We start from the raw sequence: 20,932 nt of genomic DNA on the forward strand, positions 1-20,932 counted from the left end.
CGCTCCAGATCTCTAAAGCTCATGTGATGGGTGAGATACAGTACAGTGGAAATTAAACATGGATCATGGAATTTCATATTGCACCATTAGAGAATGGAAACAAATAATCATCAATCGAGACTTGATTTTCTAGGTTAAACAAGATATGTGCAAACATGACTAAAGGACTTTATTAACCAAATAAAAAAGAAATTCCCTGTAATACCCACAAATAAAAGCGATTTATCATTTTATATATATATTTTTATATATTTATACTCATAAGAATACGAAATCTTCACATTTGATTATTTTGTCGTGAAAAAATTCTGGGCTGGACCCTCCAGCGGTTGGTATTCATACTGTCATCTTTGTCTTTAAAATGGTTTATCCCCATGCACTCCCAGGAAACGGATTTCATCTTTGAACAGTCCGAGAATGTGACGACTTTGGACCAGTGTTGATCACACGCACACTTTGTTGTCTCAAACTAAGTACACAAAGAAATTTCGGTAGAAAAAACAAAAACGTAATGGGTTCCCAGTCATTAGTTTGTGCACACTAACCGCTAAAATAAATAAATAAATTAGTAAATATCATGATCATCGTTAATAATAATAATAATAATAAAATCATTTTGGCAATCTCTGTGTGGAGTCATCTCAAAGAATTCACCGTTTAAAAAAGCGTAAAATAAAGAAACTGTTAGGAGTAGAAGTGGCCCTTCCATCATGAAGGAGAAACATATTTACAACCGCGTGTGAAGAGTTCACTTTTGCGATGTTTGTTTGAGTTCGCTGCTGTCCGTTCTTTGTTATACCAGCGTGTAGGACTTTGCGTAGGGATTGTTGCTCTGTTTTACGTGTCCTCTGGAGTCCAGCAGTGATTCCTGGGAGGTGCTGAGTTTGGCAGCCTGTGCCAAGTCCGACCCGGCCTCTCTCTGCGGGAGCGTGGAGGCCGTGCCCGGCTGCCACTGCTGCACGTCCCTGCTGGTTGGCACCTCCATGGGCGTCGGCTCCAGCAGGGTGGGGCGCTTCAGCGAGCGGGTCTTCTGTGGCTCCAAACAGGCTTGGCCCATCGCCCCATCCCGGGATGCTCCTGAAACACCCCGATTCAAAAGGAAGTCCATTCGCAGGTATGGAGGCAGGTGTACGAGCTCCCCTCCTGCAGGAAGAGAGAGGGGTTGATTTTCAATAATGACTTCAGCATGATCAAGCAATTCAGCTTTGAATTAGTGTGTAGTGATGGAATTAGCCAAAATTAGTTTTCTTGCATTATTTAAAAAATATAGCTCCATCTATTGCTTTCGGCAAACACACTGGCCTACTTTATGTTTCTTGGCAGCTACTTAAAGATACTTAAAGTGACATTACACAATAGACAAAGCACACTATTGCATTCATCCATATCCAGCAAGCAATAGGCGGAATTTCACTGTCTAGATTAAGTATAGACCCGATATAGTCCGGCTTTGAGTGATTCACTAGCCAAAATAACCTTGATTTGGTTATATTTAGTTTTTAACCTTACTAACTTGTGAGATGTATGATATTTCATTATGTTAACAAAGTGAACAGTGATTACAAGGTATTTGTTTACATTTATTTATTATTTCATTTAATTTATTTTTGGCTATGGTTGAACGTCTTGTTAAATTTTCACTGACATCCCAAATTTTGCCACGCTTTAGACGTCTGGGTGGTGTTTGGATGTCTATTAGATATCTTGAAAATGCGTAATTGCTTGCTGGGAAGCTAGACAGTCCGAATGGAACAGAATGCAATAATCTTTATTTTTATCTTGACACACCATTTAAAAATCTCACTTGTTGTGGGATGAAAAATATGCATGAGACGTGATGCAAATGGCCACAGACATCTGTCCAAATGAACACATTTGGAATCATTTTAGTAAACGTCCTTTCTTTTCCAAGCTTTATAATGGTTGAAAACATGAATCAGGAAAACAACTTCTGACTTGAAACCCCCAAGTAGTGCATTCATCCTTCACAGAAGTAATCCACGCGGCTCCAAGGGGTTAATAAAGGTCATTTGTGGGTAATCAATGTGATATTGTAAGAAAAATTATTCATATTTTTAACTTTAGAAACTGTAATAACTAGTATCCGACAGGGGCGTTGCACAAGATCTCGGGCCCTATGCATAGGCAGTCCTGATGGGCCCCAATGCCCCACCCCCATAATATATTCCAGACTTTCAAGGGCCCTCTCTTCCTTTGGGGCCCTGGTAATCAGTACTGGTTTTACCCCCAGTCTGGTATCCGATGACGGCGCCATCTTGGACTTCACTTGCGATTCACGAGTCACTGCACAACGTACCCATGGCAACAAATGCTCACTACGCGAAAACTCTCTAGTGAAACGCTTGAGTTACCGGAAGCTAGTTTTTTTATATTACAGTTTATAAAGTTTGCAATATGCAAATTTTTCTTACAAAATCGCATCGATTACCCACAGAACACCTTTATTAACCCATTAGAGCCGTGTGGATTACTTCTGTGAAGGATGAATGCACTCTTTGGGGGTTTAAAGTCAGAAGTTGTTTTCCTGATCCCTGTTTTTAACCATTATAAAGCTTGGAAAAGCAAGGACATTTACTAAAATAATTCAAAATGTGTTCGTCTGAAAGATGATGGACATATTTATCTTAGATTGCTTGAGGGTGAGTAAATAATGAGGTCATTTTTATATTTGGCTGGAGCATCCGGTGTCCGGTGTATCCTGGGCTTTTTATTCATTGCTCTTGAAAAAAACCCCAAGACATTTCCCAAATGTCTCTATTAGTCAAATTTAAGGCGGGTTGCACGATTTTTAAGAAACGCTTTGGAAAAGGGAGTCGGGCCGAGTACCAAAACAAACTTGTAGGCAATCAGCAGTAAGGTGCGTGTCTACTAACCAACATCGTTGCCTGGATTGAGTATGTGTGGGGTGGGTCTATCTAAAGAAGGTCAAGATTCTATTGGGGTAGGGGTGTGTTTGTTTAGGTGATTCAAATGTCAACATTGGCTTTCAGAGATCATGCACCCCGCCTTTAATCCATTTTAACAATTGTCTCGACTGAGAACTTAGTCTGAGCCATGAAGCAATAATACCAGTGGTCTCACCTGGTCTGTGGGCTTTGGGTACGGCCATATTTATCACCCTGCAAACATCCTGGGGTTTGGGAGGTGAGGCAGTGAATCTGCAGATGCCTGATTCTGACGGTGTGCTGGAGGTCAGACTGTCTGTGTAATCGTTGGTGCCGGCGGTCATCTGCTCAGAAGAAGTATCTGAGATAAAGCACTCCGTGATGGTGAACTTAGCATGTCGTAGTTGCTCCTCCATCTTGGCGTGTTCGTAGGCTCTGGCCAGCTCCTCGTACGTAGAAGATGCGCTCTCCGTGGAGACCATGCTGCTGCGGGCGCGGTCTGAATGCATGATGATCGGACACAGTGGGTCAGAACAGTACAGATTTCATATGTAACACCTGAAACATATTTTTTTGCAGTACGACTGACCTGTGTCCTGGGACGGACTGACACTGTAGCTATCGCTTTCCTTGTCCACCGAGCCGGCCACTCGGGGAGTTCCCAGCCTCCAATCCGTGCTGAGCGTATGGGTGGAGACAGGAGGGTGGGGTCGGTTAAGTGTCCACTGACTGGCGTAGCGATTGCGAGCCGCGGGGCCGGCCTTAGCTGTACGCCGAGCAGTTGGATCTATGGATGGTTACAAAATGGATGGTTATTTTTGGTATTTTAAGAATAACGTAGAAAAGTTAAATTCGATTTTTCACTTACTCGAGAGACTGCTCTTACTCGTCCCCGGGCGGACGTCAGAGACATCCACCAGAGGCCCGGTGGCCTGCGACAGAGACTGATAGTGGACGGAGTGCGTCACGGTGGCCGATTTCTGTTTGGCACTTTCTCCGAAATCGTTATCGGTCAATAGCACCGTCGATCTGTCGTCTAACAGGGAGGGAAGAGAGGGAACTATTAGAGGCTTCTATAGCATCACCATTTTCTCAGATGAACGGTCAGGTTGGCGTACGGTTCGGCAAAGACAACTCACCCACAGTTTCCATGGTGTCTCTCTCTTCGATAAGCAGTTGCGCTCTGGGAATATCTATGTGCATGCGGAGAGTCTGTTGTTGTTTGTTCATGGTGTCTGATGGCCTTGTGTTTTTACTGGAGGAAAACACAAAAATGGCAATGAGCAACATCTCTGCTTTCTCAAGGTCATTGCCACACATGCACTACTGTGAGAATAACTGCAGTACGGACAAATAGGAAAAATGAATACCCAGCTAAAGTCATGTTTTGTGATAGAAATGTTCCTACATAATGTAAAGAACATTCTGTGAAAATATAACCTTGGTATATTTAATATTGAATGAGTAAGGTCATGTCAAACAAAGATTGAAATCGATGTGAAATCAAACTTGGATGCTCCAAATCTCAAAATTAGATTATAAGACTTAGCCTGAATTTCACAGGAATCTTGGGATACCATACAGTGTCTTTAAGTAAAGATAAATCTGAAATAATTATTGTTACTGACTGAAAACCCTAAAATTGACTTAAAATTAAGTCTATTCTTCACAGACTTGAAAAAACTGAAATATTACATAGAAAACTTTCATAGTCTTTTGGTGGTTGACACACGCTGGTAACAATATTCTTTCATTGTGCGAAAAGAAACTATTAAAAAGTAAAAATTGAAAACCAAAGTGTATACCTCATAAGCATCTCAGCCAAACTTTTTGCATCTGTGAACAAACAATAAGCTTTATTATAAAGTACAAAACTACAGCAACAAAGTAAAATCTATATTTACACCTACTATAAATCTATTTAAAAATACTGAGAGCTGTGAAAAGCATCTGACCCCTGAGTCTCTTCAGCCTCTGCTCTCTCCTCCTCCTCCTCAGCACCATCAGCGCGGCGAACAGCAGCGCCATTCCCACCAGGACGCAGGAGATCGTCACCATCATCTTCATTCCCTCCTTGTGGATCTTCTTCACAGGGCCCTTTACCGCCGTTTCAACAAGTGGAGGAATAGTGCCTTTGCAAACGGACAGATACACATTATTATTTAACTTGTTTTGGTTGCATGAAATCAAAGATTTAAAAATGCATACAGAGAATAACAACATTGTTTGCTTTGTTTAATTTTTCCTTTCCAAGATCCAATGCAATGTTACCATGTTGTTTGTTTTAACCATTTCACTTGCTTTGCCAGGTGCATTTACGGCAAAGCCTCTTTAGACTTAAGGCATCCACTCCACTTACTGCCATCGTAGCTGAGAGTGGCAAATTTGACGCGTTTCTCGGCCACCCCGGCGCTGTTGTACACTTTCATCTGCAGTTCGTACCAGGTGGCATCCTGCAGGTCCAGGAGGTTGTAGCTCTTAGTAAGTGAGGTGCGCTTAGCCTTGGTCCACACTGGACTGTCCAATGGCCGATATTCCAGAGTGAAGGATGTGATCGGGCAGCCGCCATCATTCCAGCCAATCAAGTTGAGTTTGACGCAGGTGGTGTTAATACTTGTAAACAGTTCCTGCTCTTTGGAAAACTGTGGCTCTGTGATGGATATAGAGGAAAATGTTTGGGTGAACCATCTCTTTATATGGCAAATGAAAATAATGCCATTAATGACTAACCCTCATGTCATTCCAAACTCGTAAGACTCCGTTCATCTTTTTAAGATGTTTTATATTTAGTCCGAGAGCTTGTTGACCCTTCATTGAAAATCTACTTACTGTATACTGTCCATGTCCAGAAAGGTAATAAAAACATCATCAAAGTAGTCCATGTCATATCAGTGGGTCAGTTAGAATGTGTTGAAGCATCGAAAATACATTTTGGTCCAAAAATAACAAAAATTACGACTTTATTCAGCATTGTCTTTTCTTCCGCGTCTTGTCCGTTGTGAAGTGCATGAGCGAGACTAAATTCACGTGACTGCAGTGACGCGGCTGACGTGTTATCCTCAGACATGTTTGCGAAGTTTTTTTTCAAACTTACAGCGTGGGTCTCCCTCAGACTGTAAACGAAGCCTGGGTGCACAAAAATACAAAAAAATCCCACAAAAAAAAAAACAGCTGGGGCGCACCAGATAACACGTCAGCCTTGTCGTAGAGAAGACAATGCTGAATAAAGTCGTAATTTTTGTTATTTTTGGACCAAAATGTATTTTTGATGCTTTAACACATTCTAACTGACCCACTGATGTTACATGGACTACTTTGAGGATGTTTTAATTACCTTTTTGGACATGGACACTATACCGTACGTAGATTTTCAATGAAGGGTCAACAAGCTCTCGGACTAAATATAAAACATCTTAAACTGTGTTCCGAAGATGAACGGAGGTCTTACGAGTTTGGAACGACATGAGGGTGAGTCATTAATGACATTATTTTCATTTTTGGGTGAACTATCCCTTTAACTTGCATAGTATTTATAAAGAAATTAGTATAAAAGCAATCAATGCATGATGAAAACAGAAATATAAAAACAATCTACCTTTCCCATGAGTCTTTGCCTCGATTATCTCGCTTATTCGGCCTGGCCCCACAGCATTCTGGGCTGTTAGTGTAAACTTATACCAGGTGCCACAACTGAGGTTCTCCAGACGGTAAGACCGTTCACTAGGACTAATGGAAATACTTCCCCACTTTTCACTGTTGTCCTCTGAATATTGCAAAATATACCCTGCATAAAGTAAAATCATGAAAAAAAAGATTCACAGACAGGTTTAATATTATAAAAGTAGTAATATGAAAGAAATGTATAAAAAAATAATATATATATATACACACACATAGGCATCGATCACATGGGTCAATCACCCACTGAAATGGCAGAGCACCCACAGAAAAATTGCAGATATGCTGAAATTAATTTTAATCTTGGTATTCGAGAGCCTCTGTGATTGGTGGATCTCGCAAGTTGTAATATCTACAATGCTTTGATGAATAAGCTGAATAAGGTTCACTTTAATTTTTTTTTGCTAAAACCGTGTGAAAATGCCACCTTGCCACTTTTCTCCTTCTTATGCCTACCATTACTAAGCAATCTAAGTGCTTAGTAAGAAATCTGCGTTTATATGTGTATGTATACACACACATATATATACACACACTATATAAAAAAATAAAGGTAAAAAAACTGGGGCGGTACCTTTCCATTTGTACCTAGAGTGCATACTTCAAAGGCCTATATGGGTACTTCATAGGTACATATCTATACCTAAATGGTACATATTAGGACCCTTTTAAATAGAAATGCCAGAAATAACAGCTGAAAAAAATAACAGGCTGAAATGGTTCACCTCTAATGGAGCTGCCGCCATTGTCTCCCGCTATCCAGGACACGGTGATGGATGTGGTGGTTGTTTTGGTCACAGTGAGACGAGGCTGGTCAGGAGGAACTGAAGAGGATATTTAGACAGTGAGAAATACTGTTGACATACAAAAGATTCAACAAAACTGATCATCCTGTCTGACCATCACGTCTCACCTTGCACCTGAAGGTTCAGAGTTATTTCGTCCGATCCCCAATTATTGCTAGCGACACACGTGTAGTACCCAGAATCCTCTGCTTTTATAGTCTTAATGACAAAGCTGCCGTTTCCATGGATACTGCGTCTTCCATCAATTACCGCAGGGGCAGGGCTCCCGCTGTCGAGAAACGGTGTGAATTGTCAATGAGGGAGCCGCAGTTTGACATTTCCCAGCATTCCCCGGTGACTGATTGTACTCATAAGTATTCAGATTGTTATGTTTGCTTTAAGAACGAAAGAGTAGAGCTGCAGTATTTTTTCACTATGATACTGAATTCACATTTTTCATGTCTGTTAACCAAGGTTTTTTTACCTCTGGGCAAATGTTTGATGTTTTACAATACTTCACCCTAGCAGTTAATCTAGTTTATCACTGTTTGTTTGTAAGCAAATTTATTACTTTTGTTGTAATAATCATAGTGTTTTGTGATATGTTGCAGTTTTTCACAAAAATTATTTTTCTTAAAATAATAGTTATTACTTTATGTATTGAATCTTATTAATTGCATGCTATAAATACATGTACAAAAAATGATTAAACTGTTAAAGTACGTTTTACTCTAAAGCTAGAAATGTATTACTATATACTATGTATAATAAACCGTATTATCAATGGTGTAAAAAGACCTTACATAATAAACTGTATTGTTTTATTACCTTAGAATAAGCCACTTTTATCTACATACACAACGGGTCCCCTTATATGGAAATCGTCGTCATATTTATACAGTAGCCCTAAATGCACAAACTGTTACTTTTTGTCACTACGTTGGGCTCTATCTTACACCCGGCGCAATGCAGCGCAATGCGCGACGCAAGTGTCTTTCGCTAGTTTCCACCCTAATTTTCACGTTTAGCGCCGTGTTGTTTAAATAGCAAATGCATTTGCGCCCCCTTTTGCGCCCATGGGCGTTCTGGTCTGAAAACGAGGTGTGTTCAGGCGCATTGTTGGCGCGTTGCTATTTTGAGGCAACTAAAATAGACTACGCCATTGACCAACAAAAACCTGGTCTAAAGTCTAAAGTCAATGGCGCAATGTGTTTTATGTTATTTAAAGAGCGCATTAGTAAAATGCGCCTATAAACGGGACGACAACGCGGGTTTGCTTATCACAAAGTACATGAATGCGCAGCAGCACAAAAATGCTTTTAAATATGAAAGATTAAAGGATTGAATGTAAAAGATTATTATTGAATCTCTTGGACATAAATGAGGACTAATTATGAGACGTTAGAAGGCGCAAAGAGTTGCTTTACCTGCAGCCTGGTAAGTAAATAAATGCTTTGCTTTAAACAAATGCATCTGTTTTTAAATGTTTTTTTTAAATGCTACCTCACGGATTTATTATATGATGACTCTGTACCTGCGGATATGGTGAGATGAGAAACATTTTTAAGTAATGCTTAAAAAAAACTGAAACGCGCATAGAGCCGTTTGTAAATTCTTTATCTGCTGTTTGTTACAAATAAAGTATTTTTACAGTACAAACCTTTTCTTACATGCTTGTAAATTATTTTTTGATGATATTGGATAGCCATACATTTAAAGCAATTACAAGCCTGCTTTTTTACTTCCATGACTAAAAGAAAACGGGTTTTAAAGGTTTTAATAAAAAAATAACAATTTCAAGTGAAAAACAACACAATTATTTAACATAAATCTTAAACTGGGGATCTTCTTCCTCTGCTTAGTTTTTCAGTTTACAAAGTCCGTCATCTAAATAGGGATTAGACATAGCGCCAGCGCAACTGGCTTTTAAAGGGGATGAGAGCTGAGACTCTCATTGGTTTACTGCACGTTACGCCCAAAATACTCCCATTACAATAGGACCAACCCTTTTCGACCATGCGCTTGGCGCAAAAACCATTTTTCCCGTCGTTAAATTAGCAAAAGTGGATTCAGACACGCCCATTTACACGTTGCGCTGTGCGCTTTAGACAATGCGCTTAGATCGTTAAAATAGGGCCCGTTGTCTTAGACAACGACATTTGTCCTGTGGCAGCTACCGTAGCTTCTCATTGCGTTTCGAAATTGAGGTTGGTTGCAATTCACAATCTCACTGCTAGATGTCACAATAAAAGATACTTTACCTTTAATAGGAAATGCAATTCAGACAAAAATGAAAATTCTGTCATAATTTTCAACATTCATCAAAACTTTCTCTGTGTTCATCAAAACAAAGAAATTTTTACAGGTTTGTAACAACATGAGGGTGAACTATCCCTTTAAGGCATAATTTCATAATTTCAAAAAAGACAAATGGAATTTGGAAAACATTATGGTGAAATGCAACTGATTTGAATTAATGTGCATTAGAAAAAGCACTATACAAATAAAATTTATTGTTGGATGTTATGATCCTGACTGTGGTTTCTTTACCTTTCCTTAAGCCATTTGATGGCAGGTGGTGGGTCACCGACCGCCCTGCATGGTAAAATAACATCTCTCATCCATGGTGTTGTGACTGTGCCACTGAAGGTGAGGATTTTGGCAGGAGCTGTTTAGATATAAAAACACCACAATTTAATGTGTTATTATTCAGTAAGCATTCATTTTAAACAAAACTGCTGAATATTTTCACTGACAGTTAAGGACGTTATGTATGGAGGACTGGGAGTGCAAAAATTATAAACAAAAAATGTACAAAGAAATATATAAAACAAACATGAATAAATACAAAAATAAATATGCAGAGAAATATAAAAAACAAACATAAATGAGTATTGCAACTTTTATTTCTTTATTTTTGAATTAAAATATTTTAACACATTTACTTATTTCTGTATTTATTTATAATTTTTTATTTATTCTTTTAATAATTTCCACGTGTATGTATTTATTTATGTATTTATGTGAACATTTAATTATTTTTTTTACTTTTATTTATTTCTACATTTATTTATTTCTATATGTATTTATTACTACATTTATTGATGGTCCATTGAAAATTGCAATTTAGTATTTTAATGCAGTTGGAAAAACAATCACTGAACACTCAAAGACCATCTGTGACAACATGCCCCAGTAGCAAGTCACACTAAATAGTATTTTTCTTTTGGTAAACAATTATAAAACATAAAATTCATAAACACAAAGAATGTAAAAGTTAACGTGAAAATATCAAACCCCAACAATTTATAAAATTACATAATAAACAACTTCAAGGTCCACAAATGACATTTAGGAAAAAAACTTTGTTTACACAGCATGGCTTAACATTTCGGTTTAAATCTACCATTGTTATTCACTTGACCTTTGAATGTTTTCCATTGTGGCTTTTATGTGTTCATGCGAGCATTTCTGCAATTGGACGTCTGAATCCAAACATTACAGTTACTTAGCACTCTTGAGTTTCCATAATGGACTGTATTGGTTTCAGAAAATTGTGGTATATTTGTATTTTGAAGAGTTTACCGTTTGCTTGTTTTCAAACAGTATGTGAAGGACCATAAGACAACACAAATATCTCACATGAACTGCTTTACCAACATAAAACTAAAGAATGAAGTAAATATCGCCTAACCTTTGGCCAGAGGTTCCACTGTGATGATGTCACTGCTGTTGCCCAGCCCAGCTGCAGTGACTGCCATCACCCGGATGCTGTACTTCCTGTTTCGGCTAAGATTGTGTACCCTGTGGAGGAATTCATCTGGTGCCACTTCAAACTCACTGACCACCTGAACAAAACCAAAGAACCAAAGAAATGTAAAAGTTGATTTCACATTGATTTCAATCTTTCAGATGATCTTACTCCGTAAATATTAAAGATATCAAGGTTATATTTTCACTGAATATTCTTTCATTATATAGGATGATATATGTAGCACATTAAATCACAAAAAATTACTTTAGATGGGTTTTCACAGAATGGGCCCTATCTTGCACCCAGCGCAATTGACTTTGTCAGTGACGCATGTATCATTCGTATTTTGCACCGGCGCACAGCGGGTTTTTCCCTCCACAGACGCACGTCGGCAAACTAGGGAATGAACTTGCGCTCCCTGGGCGGTTCAGCGTAAAAAAGGAGGCGTGTTCCGGCGCAAACCATCCCTGATGCTATTTTGCAGTTTCAAAAAACAATTGCGCCACTGACTAGAAAAAAAAGTATAAAGTCAGTGGCCCTTTGTTCATTATGCTATTTTAAGGGCGCATGCTTGACCATAATGTATAGCGTGCACAACGCTTATACACTTTGCTTATCCAATCTACACAGATGCAACAGTTATTTTTGCAAATCATAAATTGTTACACTAAAAAATATTAATACACGAGATAAGGGAAATCATAGTGGTGAGCATTGTGGTGATAGTTTTTATTTATTGTGTGGCTGCGTTAAAAAATTCTCATGCAAATAACGATTAAAATATTTTCATAAGTTTGTTGTGTGGCTGTATTATGTTTATTTTATGTAAATAATAATTAAAATGTTTTCATAAGAAACCTTAATGTATATGAACTTGATTTGTAAGAGTACTTTGGGGTTGGACCTTGCTTGCGTTTCTTGGGTCCGATTTCAAAGCCCCCAAACCCTTTCAGCGGTGAGGGTGGACACAGCGATGTCCTCTGCTGGCGTCAGGTCATGTGTAGAGGCAGATCCGCCTCCCTTTACATGGCGTGCCCGATTTATGCTGCCAAGCTTGGGATTCCCCCGTCTCCTGACATCATTGTAGCGCTTTGCGCAACAATGAGGATGCCAGCTGATGAGACTGTGGCTATTTCCTCTCACGCCTGTTTAACCTACGCTGATTTGGGCGGGTTTCTCCTATCCCCATACAAAACAACTTATCTGTCTTTGACTGCTCTTACAAGAACATCGGTCTCCTCGGCTGTGAACCGCTCCTGGCGTGCGCCTGGTAAATCCGTCATAATAATAGCAACCCGCCATGGAACTTGCGCCCTTGCGTTTAAAGGGAATGTTGTATAGCGTTCTGATTGGTTTATTTGACGTTACGCCCAAACCACACCTATGAATAATGAACCTACATCAGACCAACCCCTTATTGATTTGCGCCCGGCGTAAGAGTTATTTCTCACGCCGGAAAAAAAATAGCAACAGCGCCCAAGATCCGCCCACAAACTCACTTGCGCTTTGCGCTTCGTACTTGCGTTTCAGATCGTTAAAATAGGGCCCAATAGGTTACATTTCTATTGATAATGGCTGCTTTCTGAACATCACGCTTTCTGCAATTGGTTGTAGAAAGATAGTCCACCCAATACTCCCGCACTAATTGTATTAATTTAATTAACACTATCCAACCACAGCACTGCCATTTAGTGCAGAGATCAGCTCATTTGCATTTTAAAGGACACATCCAAAAACAGCACATTTTTGCTCACACCTACAAAGTGTCAATTTTAACATGTTATAATAAATTATCTATATGATATTTTGAGCTAGAACTTCACATATGTACTCTGGGGACACCAAAGATTTATTTTACATCTTAAAAAAATATTGTGAAACGTCCCCTTTAAATACCACAGAGTTTGCAAATGGCTTATTTATTGTCTTTGCATACTGCATACTAAGCTACAACTCTATTCCTACATGTAATAGCTTTGTTTATACTGCATTGTTGGCTCCTTAGACAATATGTTAAATGACCTCTCATTCGCTTTGGATCAAAATGTTTAGAAAATTGTGATCTCAGATGCGCAGTTTTGGTCTTTAAAGGAACAGTATGTAGGATTGTGGCCAAAACTGGTACTGCAATCACACAACTGGTGGCCAATACACAAAATGACAACATAAACATCAGTTAAGGGCTGCAACTCCACTTTTTAAATGACAATATCCTGTCCAGACCAATGTTGTCAGTGATATAAGTATTTAAAATGAAAATGATTTCTTAATGTCTAGTGACATATCAGGGCCATTTTATGATTCATTGAAATACATTTCTTACATACTGTTTCTTTAAGTCTGATGGCACATCATCATTATGCGGATAAATGCTTTACACAGCCTGTTTAACTTAACACCGCCCTAATAGCCAGCCGATACACTTCCCTTCTGTTAGTGTGAGACCAAAGTTGGCTGAATGTTACCGTGGGATGTGAGCTGGAACAGAAGACTTTGTATTTCCTAATGACACCATTGAGCTTCAGCGGAGGAAGCCAGGAAACATACACCACAGAGCTGGAAGCTGCCGCTGCCTTCACCCCGCCAGGAGGACCGGGTACTGCCAAAAACAAAGTCAGGATGGTTACTTGTCAAAATGTTTCAAACAACAACAACACATTTTGGGCAAACCACTCCTTTATACACTAATCAGGGAGTAATTTTGACAGAAATCTGTAATGTAGTCGTACCATCTTCTTTGGTGCGAATGTAGATCTGGTCGCTGCGTACTCCGTCTCCAGCTCTGGTGAAGGCTAACACCTGGATGCTGTAGTTGGTATATTTCTCCAACCCTTCAAGCTCAAGTGGCGTCTTCCGGGTGGTGACATTTTTAATTTCCCCAAGTTCTGTGGTGCCACAAAAGTTCAAGACAATTGAAAACATCTATGTATAAGCAAAACTCTACTTAGCAATTTCACATGCTGTACAGATAAGAGATTTATCTATATATGTAAAGCAGTAGATTTGCCTCAAGAATTTCAAACTTAAAGGAAAACACCACCATTTTTTTTATATTTTACTATTTTCTTACCTCAACATAGACAAATTAATACATACCTATGTTTTTTCAATGCGTGGACTTAATCATTGTACAGCGCGTTTTGAATGTCTTAGCATTTAGCCTAGCGCCATTCATTTCTTAGGATCCAAACAGGGATGAATTTAGAAGCCACCAAACACTTCCATATTTTCCCTATTTAAAGACTTACATGAGTAGTTATACGAGTAAGTATGGTGGCACAAAATAAAACGTAGTGATTTTTAAAGAGGATAAAAATGAGAACTATATAGTTTGGCGGAAGAGCAGCACTTTGACCTTGGTGCACATCTGCTTAACGAATTTTTACGTTTTATTTTGTGCCACCGTACTTACTCGTGTAACTACTCACGTAACAGTCTTAAAATAGGGAAATCATGGAAGTGTTTGGTGGCTTCTAAATTCATCCCTGTTTGGATCCTAAGGAATGAATGGTGCTAGGCTAAATGCTAACACGTTCCCGACGGGCTGTACAAAGATGAAGTGCACGCATTGAATAAAGATAGGTATGTATTAATTCATCTAAGTTAAGGTAAGAACATAGTAAAATATAAAAAAACGATGGTGTTTTCCTTTAAAACGAAGAGCTCAGATGCAAAACCTGCTGAGTGCTACCAAACCTCAAAAATTAGATAATGATATTGCCCGAATGCTCTCTGCACATATTATATGTTAAACAAATACTTTCAAATCTGCTTGTTTGTAACTTTCAAATGTTTGTGCCCCATTTACTTCCATAGTAGGAAAAAGAATACTATGGAAGTCAGTGGGACCTCTGATCAGTTTGGTTAAAAATATTTCTCAAAATATCTTCTTTTTTGTTCCTCAGAACAAAAAAAAAATGTATACAAGGTGTATCAATATGAGAGTAAATGATGATAGAATTTTCATTTTGGAGTGAACTATCCCTTTAATCCCAGTCTCAGGCCATTCAGAAATACCGTTTTGTTGGCAAAATCTGTCAAAAAAGGGTATGTAAGACGAATGTGACACGACGTGGATCACATTCAAACTTGGGTCACTTGTGAGTACCTGGACCCGAATACAACCAGAATTTGTCAATGACAGCTATGGTGAGATTTGGTCCCCATACTAAAATGCTACTGTACACCAGAAAAGACGCTGCTAAAATGTGCACCTAAAAAAGCTAAGTAAATTTTGTATTGATACCTTTCTTGCTATACTCCTATATAACTGAACAAAAGTGCACACAATAATCTGTGAACACTGAGATCTGAGATGCGCACTGGCCAGACATCCCGACTGAAGTCAGATGGTCCTCGATTCTCTGCTGCGTTCCAGCAAACTTGCAGATTTTAAATAATTGATGTCTACACTTTTTCTGCTTCTTTTCTCTCTGTATTCTTTCGTCTGACATATTTCATTCTTTAAGCACTCCCTGCGCTGCTAGCTTGGAAGGCAGCCACTGTCACTGCTGCTCGGCGCTGAATCGTGTTGCACGGGCTGAAATCTGCTGCTTCATAATAAGGCAATTTAAAAGCAAATAGCTCCTGCAAAGAGCCGAATCGACATAATGTGCGCTGTGAGTTTGTTTTACCGAGCACACAATGATTCAGAGCCATAAAGGCAGCCAATTAAACAGGTATGTTGCTTTGAGGCTCGAGCGCTGCGTCTCTGAATGATGGATTAGGTAACCTCACGCTTTACATCGCTCACCAGAGGCCGTTCTCACACGCTTACATCCGTGTGCTGAAACAAATTATTGCTGAATCCTAAATTGCATACTTGTAATAAATGCACATGCTGTGCTGGAATGCGGCAAAATGAGAGGAAAATATATTATGCGTGGATGCATGCTTGTGCATATGCACTTTGTTTGGGTTGTAATATTTGTAATTTGTCTCACTAGTATAGATGATATGATATACAATGGAAACAAGTCTGATTCTGGCTCCGTAAGAAACAATCCCATTTGAAAAGATCAATTCTGACCTCTAGTGGTCAACAGGCATCACACAAATATCATATGGTTATTTTACATTGAAGGGGAAATTTCACAAGAAGAGTTATTTAAGATTTCAAATAAATAATTTTTAGCTCAAAATACTACATAGATAATTTATTAAAATTGGCACTTTGTAGGTGTGAGCAAAAATGTGCCGTTTTGGGTATGTCCTTTAAAATACAAATGAGCTGATCTCTGCACTAAATGACAGTGTCGTGGTTGGATAGTGCAGATTAAGGGGCAGTTTTATCCCCTTCTGACATCACAAGGGGAGCCAAATTTCAATTACCTATTCTTTCACATGCTTGCAAAGAATGGTTTACCAAAACTAAGTTACTGGGTTGATCTTTTTCACATTTTCTAGGTTGATAAAAGCACTGGGGACCCAATTATAGCACTTAAACATGGAAAAAGTCAGATTTTCATGATATGTCCCCTTTAAGGCATTTGGCAGACGCCCTTATCCAAAGCTACTGCATTGCAAGGTATAAATTTTTTATCATGATGTGTGTTCCCTAGGATTGAACCCATAATTTTTTGTGCTGATAACACAATGCTTTAGCCACAGAAACTATTTTTAGCCACAGAAACTTTATAACTTGAAGATTAAAGGGATAGTTCACCCAAAAAAGAAAATAATGTCATTAATGACTCACCCTCATGTCGTTCGTAAGACCTTCGTTCATCTTCGGGTACACAGTTTAAGATGTTTTATATTTAGTCCGAGAGCTTTCTGACCTTCCATTGAAAATCTATGTACGGTATACTGTCCATGTCCAGAATGGTAATAAAAACATCATTAAAGTAGTCCATGTGACATCAGTGGGTCAGTTAGAATGTGTTAAAGCATCGAAAATACATTTTGAATAACAAAAATTACGACTTTATTCAGTATTGTATTCTCTTCCGCGTCTGTTGTGAAGCCCATGCGCGACTAAAGTCACGTGACTGCAGTGACGCGGATGACATGTTATCCTCAGACATGTTTGCAAAGTTTTTTTTTTTTTTACTTACAGCGTGCGTCTCCCTCAGACTGTAAACGAAGCCCGGGCGCACAAAAAAAACCCCACAAAAAAATAGCTGGGGCGCACCAGATAACACGTCAGCCGTGTCGTAAATCATCCACGTCACTCCAGTCACGTGACTTTAGTCTCGCGCATGCGCTTCACAACAGACGCGGAAGAGAAGACAATACTGAATAAAGTCGTAATTTTTTTAATTTTTGGACAAAAATTTATTTTCGATGCTTTAACACATTCTAACTGACCCACTGATGTCACATGGACTACTTTGATGATGTTTTTATTACCTTACTGGACATGGACAGTATTCTGTACGTTGATTTTCAATTAAACTCTCGGACTAAATCTAAAACATCTTAAACTGTGTTCCGAAGATGAACGGAGGTCTTATGAGTTTAATGACATTATTTTCATTTTTGGGTGAACTATCCTTTTAACTTCTGTGCTGGAATGTAGCTCAAATTTGTGTAGTGAATGTAGCTGTTTTAAAGTGTAAATATCATGGGTTCAATTTCCATTAAATGCACATACTGATCAAATGTTTTCCAAGACACAAGAGAAGTTTAGTGGTCTGAGGTGTTGAAGTAAAATCTATTGGTTTGAATCTGGGCACTTGAAATAAGATTAAATGGATATTTTACAATTTCTCATCCTCATGTTGTTCTAAACCTGTATGAATTGCTCTTTTCTGATGAACACGAAAGAAGATATTTTGAAAAATGATGGTAAGCACACAGCTGATTGTAAACATTGACTTCCATTGTAGGATAAACAAGTACGATGAAATTCAATGGATATTGACAAATGTGTGCTTATCAAAATATCTTCTTTATCATTTATCACAATACTTCCATAATATTTGTTTTCCTAAAAAAAAATTATGACAGAATTTTTCCCTTTAAGATCATAGTTGTAATGACTGCTTTAGTAAATAGTAGTGCTAATATAAGCATGTTACCTCCATCTGGTAGATTGGCCCAGTAGATGATACGAAAACCCTGCAGTACGCCATTGAGGGCTTCTCTGGCTGGAGTCTGCCAGGACAGAGAGATGCTCTCGGGTGAAGACGCAGTAGCCACGACTTTCTCTGGGGCTCTGCTGGGTACTGTACACATTTGGGCAAAAAAAATCAAATCAGTCTAAACAACATTTCAAAAACACAAAAACAGCACAATTACTCATTGAAATTGACTTAAATTGGGTTCAATTTGGAATGGCCCCAGTAAATTATATTAAGCACTGTAAACACATCAAGTAAACCACTAGATGGCACCATAGTAAGCAAATATGTGACCCAGTATGTGAAATACAAGTTTATATTAATCCAAGCTATAATCTAATTGTGAGATCTGGAGCATCAAAGTTTGATTTCAATCTTTGACATGACCTTACTAAGTCAACATTTAAGATATCAAGGTTACATTTTCACAGATTAATCTTTACATTGTGTTGGATTATTATGTACAAAACTGTAAATCACAGAGAAATTGTTTAGTGGGGTTTTCATGGTCACATATAGTAATGTACTTAAGCAAAAGGAATAAGGCTAATAAAGCAAAAAACCTTTATAGGGGAGAGCGAGGCACAAAGTAATGCTTTTTGGCTTTGGGTCTATCATTCAAAAAACATTTAAGTTAGATTAATCTTTTTTTTTTACACAATAAACACACACATCTCTGCTACAAATGGACACTTAAAGTTTGTTTGTGGGACCTACCGTTATTGTACAATTACACCAAAAGTGACAGGAGTGCAAACGTTACAACTTACCCCATAGGTGGGGTTAATTGTAGCAAACAGATGGTTTGTTGTAACACCTGCTCGAAAATTTAGTTTAAACACAAATAATTCAATAAATTCTGTCTATATACTAAAGGTGGATATTGTTTATATATCTGCCTATAATAGATAGATATCCACACATCCATCCATCCATGATCCTTCATCTAACCATCCTTGTATTATGCATCAATGCATATAAATAGATTTTTTTTAAAGGACTGCACAATTAAGACAACAAATCATAATTGTGAGTTATGTCCCTAATATTGTATTAACAGTAATCATTTTGATAAAAAGTATTTACATTGTTTTTATTTCATTATTATTGTATAACTGAGGCTGAATTGTAACGCTGTGTGACGCAGTGCGAAAATGTTATCAGTTTTCAAGAAGTTACTGAGATATTTCAAAATGGTGTTATGTTGTCGGTAACAATAAAATAATATAAGGTTGGATTTGGTGACTTACACACCCAACTCAGAAATTGAAAAAATTAAAACATCCTTATTGTACAGGTCTATGGTTTAATCATCATGAGGAGATCAGCGTGGCTTACCGTCCTCCATGGTTGTGGCACGGACCTCACTGGAAGCAGGTCCTGGACCGGCACTGTTACTGGCCTGGACCACCACCTCATACTCTGTGAACTTCTTCAGGTTATTGAGACTCAAAGACTCGGTATCTCCTGTGGCTTCGATACTGATACAGATGAACTGGTGACTGCCGTTCAGAGAGTGCTCTCGGTGACACACCTGATAACCTCGGATCACTCCATTCTGAAGATGTTTCAATGGAGGCTGTAGATCAAGAAAATGATCTTTGGGTCAAAACACATTACATGCTCGCCTACAAAAAAATCTGGGCCCGTTTTATATCAGGAGTGATCCATTATCACCCATTTATACAATAGCACCAGCGTTGAAAATAACAGTATGTCCACTTGGAAACAAAACAAAATTTAGGTATAATTTAGGTGTTAATCAATTTCTTTTTTCTGCTGAACAAAAATAAATATATTTGCAACAACAATGTTGGTAACCAAACTGCTTTTGAGCACCATTGACTTCCATAGTAGTTTTTTCCTAATATGGACATCAATGGTACTTCTCCTTCCTGTTTGATTACAAATATCCTTATTTGTGTTCAGCAGAACAAAGACATTTATACTAAATGTAAATAATAAAAGAATTTTAATTTTGTGGTGAAATATCCCTTTAAAGGTGCAGTGTGTAATTTTTAGAAGCATCTCTTGACAGAAATGCAAAATAATATACAAAACGATATTATCAGTGGTGTATAAAGACCTTTCATAATGAACCGTTATGTTTTTATTACCTTAGAATGAGACCTTTTTATCTACGTACACTGAGGGTGCCATTACAAGGAAATTGCCATTTTGTGCCACCATGTTTCTACAAAAACCCTTAATGGACAAACTTTTTTACTAAGTTGTTCCCAACGACTGGTGGCGGCTACCGTAGCTTCTCTACGTGTTTCAAAAGCGAGAGTTGAGCAGTGGATTGAGCCGTTGGTTGCAATTCGCAACCTCACCACTAGATGCCGCTTAAATTTACACACTGCACCTTTAATGTAAAAAATAACTTTTAATGGTTGAATGTTACGCTTAATTAATTTCTGACTTCAAATTTTCGGTATAAAAACACAAATTTAATTTGACATTCATAACTCTTAAATACTTTCATAATTCATAACAACTCTCAGAAATATACGATGCAACAAATAATATATTAAAATAGCCTGCTACATACCTTCCATGTAACTTTGATGCTTTGGGATGTGATGGCTTCCAGAGTCACATCTTGAGGCGGTCCCTCTGGATCTACAGTGGTCAAACATTCATTGTTTAAATATCTAGTATCATATTTCTTATAAACAGTGACATTAGTGGTTATCAGCATGTCTGTCACACTCCTGTAAAGTCAATCTTGACCACCAGTGGGCA

General features: G+C 38.3%; 1 protein-coding gene across 2 annotated transcripts in view; it reads right to left on the reverse strand.

Moving 5' to 3' along the window:
• Positions 1 to 228: 228 nt before the first annotated feature.
• The window catches only part of dscama (Down syndrome cell adhesion molecule a), a 98,398-nt gene continuing 77,694 nt past the window's right edge, over positions 229 to 20,932 (reverse strand). Inside the window, exons 16-33 of one of the 2 annotated variants that reach the window (XM_065261043.1) lie at positions 20,739 to 20,809; positions 19,526 to 19,766; positions 18,146 to 18,292; positions 13,853 to 14,008; positions 13,589 to 13,722; positions 11,064 to 11,217; positions 9,920 to 10,037; positions 7,498 to 7,658; positions 7,310 to 7,408; positions 6,502 to 6,690; positions 5,266 to 5,556; positions 4,862 to 5,038; positions 4,712 to 4,742; positions 4,046 to 4,161; positions 3,775 to 3,942; positions 3,496 to 3,693; positions 3,103 to 3,405; positions 229 to 1,143 (exon numbers count right to left, since the gene is read on the reverse strand). In XM_065261043.1, coding sequence (XP_065117115.1) covers positions 794 to 1,143; positions 3,103 to 3,405; positions 3,496 to 3,693; positions 3,775 to 3,942; positions 4,046 to 4,161; positions 4,712 to 4,742; positions 4,862 to 5,038; positions 5,266 to 5,556; positions 6,502 to 6,690; positions 7,310 to 7,408; positions 7,498 to 7,658; positions 9,920 to 10,037; positions 11,064 to 11,217; positions 13,589 to 13,722; positions 13,853 to 14,008; positions 18,146 to 18,292; positions 19,526 to 19,766; positions 20,739 to 20,809 — 3,104 coding nt within the window. In that variant the 3' untranslated portion in view covers positions 229 to 793. Of the gene's footprint in view, positions 1,144 to 3,102; positions 3,406 to 3,495; positions 3,694 to 3,774; positions 3,967 to 4,045; positions 4,162 to 4,711; positions 4,743 to 4,861; positions 5,039 to 5,265; positions 5,557 to 6,501; positions 6,691 to 7,309; positions 7,409 to 7,497; positions 7,659 to 9,919; positions 10,038 to 11,063; positions 11,218 to 13,588; positions 13,723 to 13,852; positions 14,009 to 18,145; positions 18,293 to 19,525; positions 19,767 to 20,738; positions 20,810 to 20,932 lie in introns of both variants that reach the window. The other variant, XM_065261033.1, reaches the window with a different exon arrangement.

This window comes from Paramisgurnus dabryanus, chromosome 10 (assembly GCF_030506205.2).
Source record: "Paramisgurnus dabryanus chromosome 10, PD_genome_1.1, whole genome shotgun sequence".
Classification (NCBI taxonomy): domain Eukaryota; kingdom Metazoa; phylum Chordata; class Actinopteri; order Cypriniformes; family Cobitidae; genus Paramisgurnus; species Paramisgurnus dabryanus.